The 13264-nt window shown below is 37.0% G+C and overlaps 1 protein-coding gene across 2 annotated transcripts in view; it reads right to left on the bottom strand.

Annotated features, from left to right (window-relative positions):
• Positions 1-596: 596 nt before the first annotated feature.
• LOC106878628 (uncharacterized) overlaps positions 597-13264 on the bottom strand; it is a 30685-nt gene continuing 18017 nt past the window's right edge. For both annotated transcript variants that reach the window (XM_089342959.1, XM_089342958.1), the window contains exons 4-8: positions 11314-11487; positions 9139-9270; positions 7186-7291; positions 3838-3959; positions 597-1265 (exon numbers count right to left, since the gene is read on the bottom strand). In XM_089342959.1, the coding sequence (XP_089199085.1) occupies positions 990-1265; positions 3838-3959; positions 7186-7291; positions 9139-9270; positions 11314-11487 (810 nt within the window). In that variant the 3' untranslated portion in view covers positions 597-989. The remainder of the gene's footprint in view (positions 1266-3837; positions 3960-7185; positions 7292-9138; positions 9271-11313; positions 11488-13264) is intronic.

The following is a 13264-nucleotide window of genomic DNA, read 5'->3' as shown; positions in this document are numbered from 1 at the left end:
ATTCCTATCATAGTAGGTGCCTTAGGTATAATAAAAAAATATTCAGACAAATACATAACAAAAGCACCAGAACTTACAAATATATACAACATACAGAAAATTGCACTACTGGGCACTGCACACATCCTACGCAAAACACTTTCAATACAGTAACCATAAGAGCATCACAGCAAACCACAGCACATACCCAAGGCGCACAGAGCTGCGCTCGGTAGTGAAGTGAAAGCACGTTATAAAAATAAAACTACTGAACAATAATAATAATAATAATAATAATAATAATAATAATAATAATAATAAAATTGCACTGCACACATCCTACGCAAAAAATTGCACTACTGGGCACTGCACACATCCTACGCAAAACACTTTCAATACAGTAACCATAAGAGCATCACAGCAAACCACAGCACATACCCAAGGCACACAGAGCTGCGCTCGGTAGTGAAGTGAAAGCACGTTATAAAAATAAAACTACTGAACAATAATAATAATAATAATAATAATAATAATAATAATAATAATAATAATAATAATAATAATAATAATAATAATAATAATAATAATAATAACAGAGCTGATGTGAAGAATGGGTGTATAGTGAATATATATATATATTTGACAAAAATAAAACGACGATGCTCAAATATAATAATAATAATAATAATAATAACGTAGGTAAGTTTAACCACTGGTTTGTATCGTAAAACTTCTGAAGATGTTTGATTGTTTCCATCTTTGTGATGTTGCTGTTGTTGTTGCTCCTATTGTCATTGTTGATGATGCTGATGGTTGTAGTGGTGGTGGTCCTTATTGTTGTTGTTATTGCTGTTGTTATGTATTGTTGATAGTGTGGTGTTAATCGCTGTTATTGTCGCCAGGGGGCGGCGTTGTGGTGCGATCATACTGCTAAGCGAACCGTAATAGGTTCTGTGGGGTTGTCGTTTGTCGTTTTCATTGTAGTTGTGGTCGTCGACGCTGGTCTTCCCTTACGCATCCCTCTTCTCGGTGTTCTGGAAGTGACTGAGAGCCAACAATGTCGTGGCGTACGTGTACGGTTCCGATGTCCAGAAGGGGAACACATTTTGTTCTTTGTTGAAACCGTGGAATTCCATCGGTGTAGTCATGTTACCCATCATCGGAACAGGTTCTTTGGTTTTCGCGATATATTCCTCTTCGGATATCGTTCCTTCCATGGCCATCACTCGGCCTATCATGGTCGTTGAATTGTCAAAACGGTTGAAAGGGTAAAGAAACGGCAAAGTCTGCAAATGTAAGGAATGAAAGAGAATATAAAGGAATTGACATTGGTGTTTTGGGGGACAAAGTGTAAAGGGACATTTATGAACATTTGGATAATTCCATAACTCTAATTAGCATGAAATATTTGAGAGTTTGATTAATGCTAAGTTAATTCTTAGAATATTGCGAAACTAAAGTTACAACAGAGAAAGCGATCACTTAATGAACGCTCGGAAAACTAAGTAACGAAAGTTGGAATCGAAATTCAGGTAGCTTTAATGATATTTACAAAAATTTCGTAACAAGAATTAGCATGAAATTTAGAGTTTAATGCCATAAAAATTGCGTAAATAGAAACAATATTTATGAATGCATGAGAATTTATGTAACTCGAGTTAGCATGAAATATTCGATAAGTTAATTAATGCTTGGAAAATTACGTAACTAAAGTTGGAATCGAAATTCAGGTAGTTTTAATGATATTTACAAAAATTTCGTAACAAGAATTAGCATGAAATTTAGAGTTTAATGCCATAAAAATTGCGTAAATAGAAACAATATTTATGAATGCATGAGAAATTATGTAACTCGAGTTAGCATGAAATATTCGATAATTTAATTAATGCTTGGAAAATTACGTAACTAAAACATCAAAGTTGCAGAAGCTTTATTAATGCTGCAAGACTTACGTACGTCACTTTCGCAAACAATTCGATTTCATAAATGCTTGCAAAATTGTGCAAGTAAAGTTTACGTAACTCAAGTTAGCATAAAATATTCAATAGTTTAATAAATGCAAGGACAATTCTGTAATTGGAATTAGCATTAAATAGTCTACAGTTTAATAAGGACCATAAAATTGCGTAACTAAAGATAGGATTGAAACCGAAGTAGATTTATTAGTGCGAGGAATATTACGTAACTCGAAATAACATAAAATATTTGCTAGTTTAATCAATGCGTGCAAAAATCACGTAGTTGAAGTTAGGATCGAAAATGCATCAGCTTTAAGCTTATTTGGAAAATTATGTAACTCGAATCAGCACAAAGTATTCGGTTGTTTAATAAATACTTGGGAAATTACGTAACAGAAGTTAAAATAGATAATGATATAGTTTTATGAATGCCAGAAAAATTACATAATTCGAATTAGCATGAAATCTTTTAAAACTTAATAGATGTTTAAAAAATTATGTAATTAAAGTTAGGATCAAGATTGCGGATGTTTTATTAAAACATGGAAAATTACGTAACACGAATTATCATGAAATACTCGATAGTTTAATAAATCTGGAAAATTACGCAACTAAAGTTAGGTTCGGTAGCCTTACTGATGCTTGCAAAGATTACGTAAGCGGAATCAACATGAAATATATAGTTTCATAATTGCGGAAAAAATTCCGTAAGTAAAGTTAGGATCAAAATTTCAATAGACTTATGAATGGCTGGAAATTTATGTAACTCGAATTCGCATGAAATATTCAACCACGTAATGAATGCTTGAGAAATTACGTAACTCGAATTAGCATGAAATATTCAATAGTTTAATCTCTGCTTATAAAATCACGTAACTGAAGATAAGATTAAATTTTTCGCCGCTTTATTAGTACCGGAAAATTACATAACACGAATCAGCATGAGATAGTTTAATCCATTTTTGAAAATTACGTAATTAAATTCAGGGTCGAAATTGCTATAGCTTTGTTAATGCTTGGAAATTTACGTAACTAGAATTATCAAATAATTCAATAGTTTAATATATACTTAGAAAATGATGTCACTAAATGGAGGATGAAATACGTGAGAGTTAATGCTTGTATAATTACGTAACTAAAATTTGGATCAAATATATAGTGGTTCAGTTGATGCATAAAAAACTACGTAATTAAAGTTAGGATCATGTACGTGGTTGTTAAATTAATGCTTGAATAAAAGAAATAACGCAACGGAAGTTACACCTACCTAAGAAGTTTCATTAATACTTCGAAAATTGCGTAACTAAAGTTATGATCAGATATGTAATAATTGTGCTAATGCTTAGAAAATTACGTAACGAAAGTTAGAATAATGCATGTGGTAGTTAAATTAATGTTTGGAAAAAAATTACCTAACGAAAATCTTTTGTTGGTGTTCGTACATTTACGTAACTAATGTTAAGATCTATCTTTTCTACTCTCGGCACAAGGCCCTAAATTTCGGGGGAGGGGCCCAGTCGATTTGATCGACCCCAGTACACAACTGGTACTTAATTTATCGACCCCGAAAGGATGAAAGGCAAAGTCGACCTCAGCAGAATTTGAACTCAGAACATAAAAACAGACGAAATACTGCTAAACATTTCGCCCAGCGTGCTAACGTTTCTGTCAGATCGCTGCCTTAGGTTAAAATATAATATGCAATAGGTTAGTTAATGTTCAGAAAACTACGTAACTAAAGTTAGGGTCACGTCTTTTATTGATGCTCGTACATTTACGTAACTAAGGTTAATATCTAGCATGCAATAGCTTAGTTAATGTTTAGAAAACTACGTAACTAAAGTTAGGATCAAATATGAAGTGGTTTAATGGAGTTAAACATTCATTGTTCGTTACTTACACTTAATCCTTTGACGGAACCAGAAAAGAAAGCGTTCCAAGGTCTGTAACGGTTGTTGAATACGTTTTCTTGTAGGAATGTCACTGTTGAGGTTACGGTTTCGATTACGTTCTGCGGTGTCTCTAGAAAACGTTGCAAGAATAAAATCATCAACATTGGAATTGAGTTTTTTTTTTTTAATTGATTCCATTTTGTTTGCTTCTGCATCAAATTTTATAATTTGCATTTTATAGTTTCAAACTAGGTAAAGATATATAATCATATATATATATATATATATATATATATATATATATATATGTAGTGGATCTTGCAGGCATGATGTAGATTCGATCCTCGATAGCCAAATTTAAATTAACAGTTCAACAGCACTTTTCTCATGGCAAAACAATACTTTTTTCTATGACAGCAGTTTACATTTGCCAGACGCCTTAGCTAAGCCATATAATGTCTTCGCCACTTGACCCTTCTAACCTTTCATAAGCCACCAAATGCCAGAATTAAGATAAATACCACCAGTAAAATCTATTGTTCTCAACGATATATCTATCCTTCTGGATAGTTATAAAGGCAAGAATCCCCAAGCAGAAGTCAGTCAGTTAGTGACAACTCGAGTTAGTGGGTTAGCGACAACTCGAGTTAGAGAGAGCAACTATCAGTTACTGAACGGAGCACTGGAATCATGGTCACAAGCAGGCAGCCACTAGAGACAAACGGCCAGAAGGAAATAACAAGTTATAATCAGCAACTATGAGACCCAACTTCCCTCGACTCTCTCACTATCACTAACTCAGCTCACTTTCTTCTTAGAACTTTACGCCATCTCTGTTTGTAATTACTACTACACAATGACGAGAACACAAATACAAACTATACAAGGAAAAATCTACCTCTATCTTTACTTCGCATGCTTTTCCATTTACTAATTATACATACCAACCTGTCGTGGTTTTGGATTTTTTTTTTTACAATGTAACGGTAAATAAATATTTTCTCCACAACTTCTATTACTGTTCTTTCATCTTTACATAATGGCAATCAACGAAGAACCAAGCCTTACAAACTGATTACGACTCAGACGTTGCATATTATTGTTTATAAACTGGTGGCTCAACCGTTACACTAATAAACTTCTACCATTACAAAAGTACATATCAACAGTTACAAATTAGTGACTCTCCCTTTACATATATGTGTGTGTGTGTGTGTATGTGTGTAAATATTATATATATGCATATATATATATATATATATATATATATATATATAAATGCAAAAAAATGGGACAAGAACGCAAAACATCCAGACAGATGATACAAAAAAGGGACAAGAAAAAACAAGGACGGATCATTCGGAGTTTTCTTTCCTCAGTTTGAATTCCATATTATATTTGCAATTTCGGCTGGTTATACTCGAGATTGCTCCAATCTGGCCAGCCCCAAGGAAAAACTAAGCTAAGAGCTCTAGATTCCTTGGAAGAAAGCAGCGAATGTATTCGGAATCAAGGACGAAACAAAAAAGCGTAGAAATGGTACACAAATACAAATGCAAATAACAGGACATTAGCAACAGATGTCTTTCGACTAAGGACGAATTAAATAAAGGTGGCGTGGTTACAGGACGTCACCAACAGTAAACAACATAACATACGAAAATAAATGAGTGCAATATGCAAACAACGAGAGTTACTTGTCCTGTTTTCCATTTGTTTCTCGCGTTGTTTGCGTATTGAACTCATTTGTTTTCGCATTTCATGTTTACTTTCTGTGACGTCCTGTACCCATATATGTATATATATATGAATACAGTGTACATTTAAACACATAAGAGATGGCCATTATAGGACATCTAACCCGCTAGAAGTAGTTAAAATGCAAACCACTATTAGGGGTAATTTCGAAAGGGAATGAAAAATAAAAACATTTACCATCTATTTCCTGTACCATGATTTCAAGCAATCTTCAGCAACTAAAATAATTTGCTAGGCGCACCTATCATCAGCAGGAAAGCCAAGATTAACATATAAATACGAGGCAATACAGAACATGCCTCGTGCTTACATGTTATAATTCTTCAAATCCACCGCGCAGGCAGGGGTTTTGTTTTTATCGGCAGCAAATATAAAAAATGCCAATTTTCTTCCAAAATTAGCCAAAAAAATCATTAATAAATGTATACATATATATGTTATCTATATTATTATTTGTTATATGCCCCTCTAGTTGGGGAATTAATTTTTGCTTTTCTGCAATCTTGTTTGCATTTTATTTATTCCTTAACTAGAGGAGCATATAACAACATGGCAGCCGACACTCAAGATCTTTAGTGAGACACAACTTTATCTACGGATATACCTGATGAGACCCATACTGCAAAATCGATGCAACACAACGTTTAACGGAGTCCCACACATAAAGGACAATAGCTGGACGGGTCGAAACGAACTTTGTACAGAATAAGGTTTAATACCAAATTCATCTTCTCGTTACTTAATTAATTGTTGGCACTCCGTCGCTTACGACGTCGAGGGTTCCAGTTGATCCGATCAACGGAACAACCTGCTCGTGAAATTAACGTGCAAGTTGCTGAGCACTCCACAGACACGTGTACCCTTAACGTAGTTCTCGGGGATATTAAGCGTGACACAGTGTGACAAGGCTGGCCCTTTGAATTACAGGCACAACAGAAACAGAAAGAAAGAGTGAGAGAAAGTTGTGGTGAAAGAGTACAGCAGGGTTCTCCACCATCCCCTGCCGGAGCCTCGTGGAGCTTTAGGTGCTTTCGCTCAATAAACACTCACAACGCCCGGTCTGGGAATCGAAACCGCGATCCTATGACCGCGAGTCCGCTGCCCTAACCACTGGGCCATTGCGCCTCCACACTTAATATAATTACCCTAACTGACACTGGGGAATTCCTGAAGTATACCACGACTGCGGATGACAAGAGGTAGCCTAAACTGTACCACTGCTCAACTCAACATTCAAACACACTCATCTATTTATTCCTATTAGTCCCAAATATTTATCATATATGTATGTATGTATATGTATGTGTGTGTTCACAGATATACATATATATACACAAACATATGTATATGTGTGTGTGTGTGTATGTGTATTTACACATACATACATATATTTATATACATATACATACATTTATGTGTATTTACGAGGGATCAGAATATCATACCAAGTAAAATTGCATTATTTCTGACTCGCCATCGTATATAATCTTTGCGCATGGAGAGAGAGAGAGAGAGAGAGAGAGAGAGAGAGAGAGAGAGAGAGAGAGAAGAGGGGGGAGGGAGGGGGAAGAGAAAGAGAAAGAAAGAGCGAGGGTTACCTTTGATCCAGATATTCTTGCCAGACTTGTGATCATAGACGGTCCATATTCCTTGTAGAGCATTCACAGCAACGGACGTCGTAAAGAGACGGTCTTCGGCTTTATTCTTTGCAAGAGAAACAGCGACAATAACAACAACAGCAAGACGAAATTCAGGTTTTGATGTAGTGTAGAAACGTAAGGGAAATGCATATATAGGAAACAGTGAAGGCTGCTTTAAGCTACGACGGAAAGTAAGTTGATTCCAATGTGAATATCGAAGAATTTAAGTTACCAACAAGTTCATGTTCGGACGCAGAAACACATACATGCACGCACGCACGCACACACCAAGTATCATATGTATATATATATATGTATATATATATATATATATATATATATATATATATATATATATATATATATATATATATATATATATATATATATATACACATATATATATATATATGTGTGTGTGTGTGTCTGTGTATACATATGTAAATATATGTTTATATATATATATATATATATATATATATATATATATATATATATATATATATATATATATTTATATATATATATATATATATATATTTATATATATATATATATATATATATATATATATATATATATATATATATATATATATATACACATATATATATATATGTGCAGTGTGGGTGTGGGTCTGTGTGTTATCTTCAGCGATAAGTTTATGTTATTGTTTGGTCTTGGCTTTGCGGCTTGTCGGTGGTGGGTCACTTCCGGTTTGTATCTGGGAAGGATGCTGTTTTGTCCTCTAACCGAGCGGTCGTGTCTCCCTGTGTCCGTCCGTGTCTCGGAGGACGGCTGTCATCCCATCCCTGAATGTTTTTTTTTGGGGGGGGGGGTTGTTTCATGTTGCCAGGAACGTGGTTTTGTATTGGTGCGACCAATTTTGTTGTTTCCGTTGTGGTAAACCGACAGTTTTTTTCAACCGTTGCCGCTTCGTGTTGAAGTCTAGGTGGGCGGGGGTCACAACCACCACTGTAACAATAAAGATGAACAATGGTTTAAACATTGGAGCCATTTACTTTCTACTCATACGTTACGACCTGTACGTGTTCCACGTACACTTGGTGTACACTTATATGCACACGTGACACACGTACACATCGTAATGTATTAGTTGAAAATAAGTGGCTTCAACGTTTAAACCCATTGTTTATTTTTATTGACACAGTGGTGATTATGACCCCCGCCCGCCTAGATTTCTACTCGAAGCAGCAACAATATGTGTGTGTGTGCGTGCGTGTGTATGTGTGTGTGTGTGTGTGTGTGTGTGTGTGTGTGTGTGTGTGTGTGTGTGTGTGTGTGTGTGTACAGCATTCTGTATATCCTTTTTGACGTGGATATGCTATCGAAAGTCACTAAACTGCAGTGTTTCTCTTGAAAACTCTTCTAGTATGGACTTACTGGGACAATGAAGTACAGATGTATATCAATGGTAGGCGAAAAGCAACCACCAGTGGAATATTAGGATTTCTGTGTGTTTGCGCATCGTCAGTAGCAAGTATTTTCTGTCAACTGCATGTTTGGACAAATCTAGTCTCTGCTGATATGCGAAAACAGTGATTAGCAAATTATTCTAGTCGCAATTAGCTGACTGACTGACTGACTGACTGGCTGACTGACTGGCTGGCTGGCTGGCTGGCTGGCTGGCTGGGGACAAGCTCGGTATTAGTGACGGAAACAATAGAAGCATGTGGTTCATGATAGTGGTGTTGGAGGTGGTGGTGGTGCTGGTGGTGGCGACGGTGGTGGCAGTGGACGTGAGGATGGTGGTGGTGGTTATGGTGGTGTTGGCGTTGGTTGTAGAGGTGGTGTTTATTGTTGTGGGGATGATTACAGTGGTGGTCGTAGTTTCCGTGGTGCATACACACTTAAAAAAATCCCAACAAAACTAAAGTTCAGTTTCCTTACCGTACTATCAGCGTCCCCAATGAATCCATCGAAGTAAACGCCAGTTGCCTCCCTTGTTGCCAGAGACAAAATATGCTCTGTCGTAGCTGTTCTCTGTGCCTCCGATAATAACTGGTACGCTTCCTCCAAAGCCTGTCGTGAACAAAGAGAGAAGAAAAATTCATAAACGACAAGAAACTGCATGTCCGCAGAATAATAATAACCATTTTTACTACAGGCACAAGGAACGACATTTTGCGGGAAGGGCTAGTCGATTACATTGACGCCAGTGCGTGACTGGTACTTATTTTATCGATCTCGAAAGGATGAAAGACAAAGTGGATCTCGGAGGAATTTGAACAAGAACCTAAAGACGCGGTGAAATGCCAATCAGCATTTTTCCCCAGCGTACTAACGATTCTGCCAGCTTGCTGTCTTCGGGCTGCAGCAAATATTCTGCTCAATACCACCGATTTGCTTGTCAGTTGTTTGACCTTAACCAGTTGAGCATGTCCCTTGGTGGCTGACGATATGTGCAGCTCTGATCACTAGCAGAAGTAGCGGGGGAATATCATAGCCATGTGTTGAGGGGAATTCTTTGGGGTTTGAGTAATTCACCTTTGGAAACGTGGGTGTTTTGTTCAACATCTTCAAACAACCCTTATTCAGGAACCGTTTTAGCGGGATGGGCCACTCAACCTGAAGAAAATTCTAACTGAGCCCCACCTGCAAGGTCATACGCTGTTTATCTTGATATGGGATCACCGTGTCGCGTACATATTGTTGTGAATTGTTGTGATGCATGTGCCTGGTGTACCCTTATCAGACGGGTAGTCATGATGGGTATACTGGGTTTTGTATATTTTACCCCAGTGTCACTTTGATAGCATGCACTACTCTATCACTCAATAATAATAATAATAATAATAATAATAATAATAATAATAATAATAATAATAATAATAATGAATGAATGAATGAATGAATGAAGCTAGAACAACTTGTGAAGGTCACTCGCCCGGCGGGTACCTCACGGCTGAGCAGCGTGGGCCCAGTCATCATCAAGCAACTGCTAAAAGGTGGACGAAAGAAATTAATGTGGTTGTAATGGAATGCTACTTTCTAGGTAATCCGAGAAATGATAATGAAGTACCCGCTAGGAGTTAGAGACACCCCCCCCCCATCAGAATGAATGAATGAATGGTTATCTCCAGTTGAACTAGAAAGCATTAAGAGACAGGTGCTTAGGGATAGTAAGACCAACGGTGAACGGAAGGAGGAGGAAGAGAATGCAGATAGTGAAACTATGGCAGTGGAGTTAAAGGAAGAAAACGAGAAAGAGGCTGAGATTATTGATCAGGAAAGCGATCCTCTTCGCCCTCCTCCTTCTTATCATCATCAACATCGTCATTTGATGCCTGTCTTCTCTGCTGGCATGTGTTGGACGGTTCGACAGAATCCAGCAAGTCGGAGGATCGCTTCAAGCTCCAAAATCTGCTTTGACATGATTCATATGTTGGCATGTCCTTCCTGATGCCAACCACTTTACTGAGCGTGGACTGGGTGCTTTTGTTAATTCGTAGCACCAGCACTATTGAGGTCGCCAAGTAATTCACCAGACAAGAAAGACCTCGACTGAGTGGGAGACTGTAGTAAAGAAGGAAGGGGACTTTATGCCAGGCGATGAGAAGTTTAAGTATGTTAAAATATGATACGACAGGAACAAGTGTCCTTCCGTACAGGCGATACATGGCTACCCTACATTATATGACGGGTGTGGAATATCTTTTGGGCTTAGAGGAGTAGATTCATGTCAACGAGTAATGACCAACTGGATTGCTATCTGGGTAATATCGTCTGTAGATGAAGGGATACCACAATGAACGTTGCGTATCAATGTCTGAGTCTTGCTCTACCATGGGGACACTTACAGTCGCGATTCGTCCTCTCCCCATGCATTCCAGAAAACCACAATTTCTATCCTCCCAGTTCCTGTCATGCCCTGTTAACAACATCCGACAAGGGAGATAACCTTCTGTCTATAAAATCTCAGAATATCACCGATGGGATTAGTTGGAAAGAGGTTTAAACGTAACATGTTTTCTACAAACGTATAATGACCGAAGGATAATGACCGAATTATTGGATCATTTAATTAAGAAATTAATTAATAAATAAGCAATTAATTATGCCAACCTTGTGTGGAATATTTCCTTGTAAACGAGCTCGTTCCACGGCCGATACAGTGCGGGATACAAACCAGTAGAACTCTAGTAGTGACGGGTAATAGGGCAAAGCAAGATCTGTGCGGTCAGAAAGCCGGGTACGTAGTTGCCATTCCAACATACTCGATGTGTTGAGGTAGATTTGCTAGGTAAAAAAAACACAAAAAACCAAAAAAAAACCGATATAATTTTGGTTTCAAATTTTGGAAGAAGATCAGGAAGTTCGAAGGAAGCGATAAATTGATTACATTGTTTCTAGTGTTTAACTGGTAATTATTTTATCGATCCCGGAGAGATGAAAGGCAAAGTCGACAAAGGCAAAATTTGAACTCAAACAATGTGGCCAGATGTGTCCACTGGTTGTTGAGCGGTAAAGCAAACCTCGAGATAGCCGAACAATGGTATGAATACAAGCCAGAGTGAGTAATGGTAAACGAACATTACAAAATACTCTGGGATTTTAACATGCAGTGCGACCAAGTCATAAAGGTGAAACTGCCAGATATCGTGATCATCCACAAAGATGAAAAAGAAGCAAAGATAATAGATGTTGCAATACCAGGCGATTCGTGGGTGAAATGTAAGGAAACCGAAAAGAATGAGAAATACCAGCCACTGCGGGACTTGATAGGAAAGTTATAGGGCATGAGGAAAGTAATGGTATTACCGGTGGTAATTGGGACATTGGGAGCAGTTTCCAAGAGCTTTGAACAACATATTAAAAATATTGGAGCTGCTGTCAGGCTCGAAGTGATCCAGAAGACAGCACTGTTGGCTACAGCTCGCATTCTAAGGAGAGTATTGCCTCTTTGGGTCACAGCTGATCTGTTATTGCCTGCTTTCAAGTAAAGAATAACCGGTAATTAACAACTATCCGAGAGTCTTTCAGTATGATAATAATAATAATAATAATAATAATAATAATGATAATAATAATAATAATAATAATAATAATAATAATAATAATAATAATTATAATAATAATAAAATAGACCAGATATAGTTGTCAAAGATCATGAAGAAAAAAAATGCTTTCTAATTGATGTATCAATACCAGCAGATGACAACGTTTCTCTAAAAGACATGGAAAAACTTTCAAAATACAAAGACCTGGAAATAGAGATAACTCGAATGTGGAATCTAAAAACAGAAACAATTCCTATCATAGTAGGTGCCTTAGGTATAATAAAAAAATATTCAGACAAATACATAACAAAAACACCAGGACTTACAAATATATATAACATACAGAAAATTGCACTACTGGGCACTGCACACATCCTACGCAAAACACTTTCAATACAGTAAACATAAGAGCACCACAGCAAACCACAGCACATACCCAAGACGCACAGAGCTGCGCTCGGAAGTGAAGTGAAAGCACGTTATAAAAATAAAAATAATAATAATAATAATAATAATAATAATAATAATAATAATAATAATAATAATAATAATAATAATAATAATTGTGAATGCCCTGATGCAGTACCAGGCAGTGATTCTCATGGCTCCTCATCTTAACTGATTGGAAGTTTTATCATGTACATGGTTTTGTCTTGGTATAAAAGATAGGCTACAGCAAATATTCTGCTCAATGCCACAGATTTGCTTGTCAGTTGCTTGACCATAACCAGTTGAGCATGTCCCTTGGTGCATCTTCGAGCATGAGCAGAAGTAGTAGCGGATCATCATAGCCATATGTTGAAAGGAATTCTTTGGGGTTTGGATAATTCACCTCTGGAAACACGGATGTTTCGGTCAGCATTTTTAAACAACCCTTATTCAGGGACCTTTTGAGTGGGGTGGGGAGGTGCTCGCCCTGAAGAAAATTCTAACTGGTCCCCACCTGTAAGGTCATACGCTGTTTATCTTGATATGAGATCACCATGTCGCGCACATATGGTTGTGATGCATGTGCC

Source organism: Octopus bimaculoides, chromosome 26 (assembly GCF_046866305.1).
Source record: "Octopus bimaculoides isolate indiv1 chromosome 26, ASM4686630v1, whole genome shotgun sequence".
Lineage (NCBI taxonomy): Eukaryota > Metazoa > Mollusca > Cephalopoda > Octopoda > Octopodidae > Octopus > Octopus bimaculoides.
Note: the sequence above shows the minus strand (reverse complement) of the source record. Positions and strands in the feature narration are given on the sequence as shown.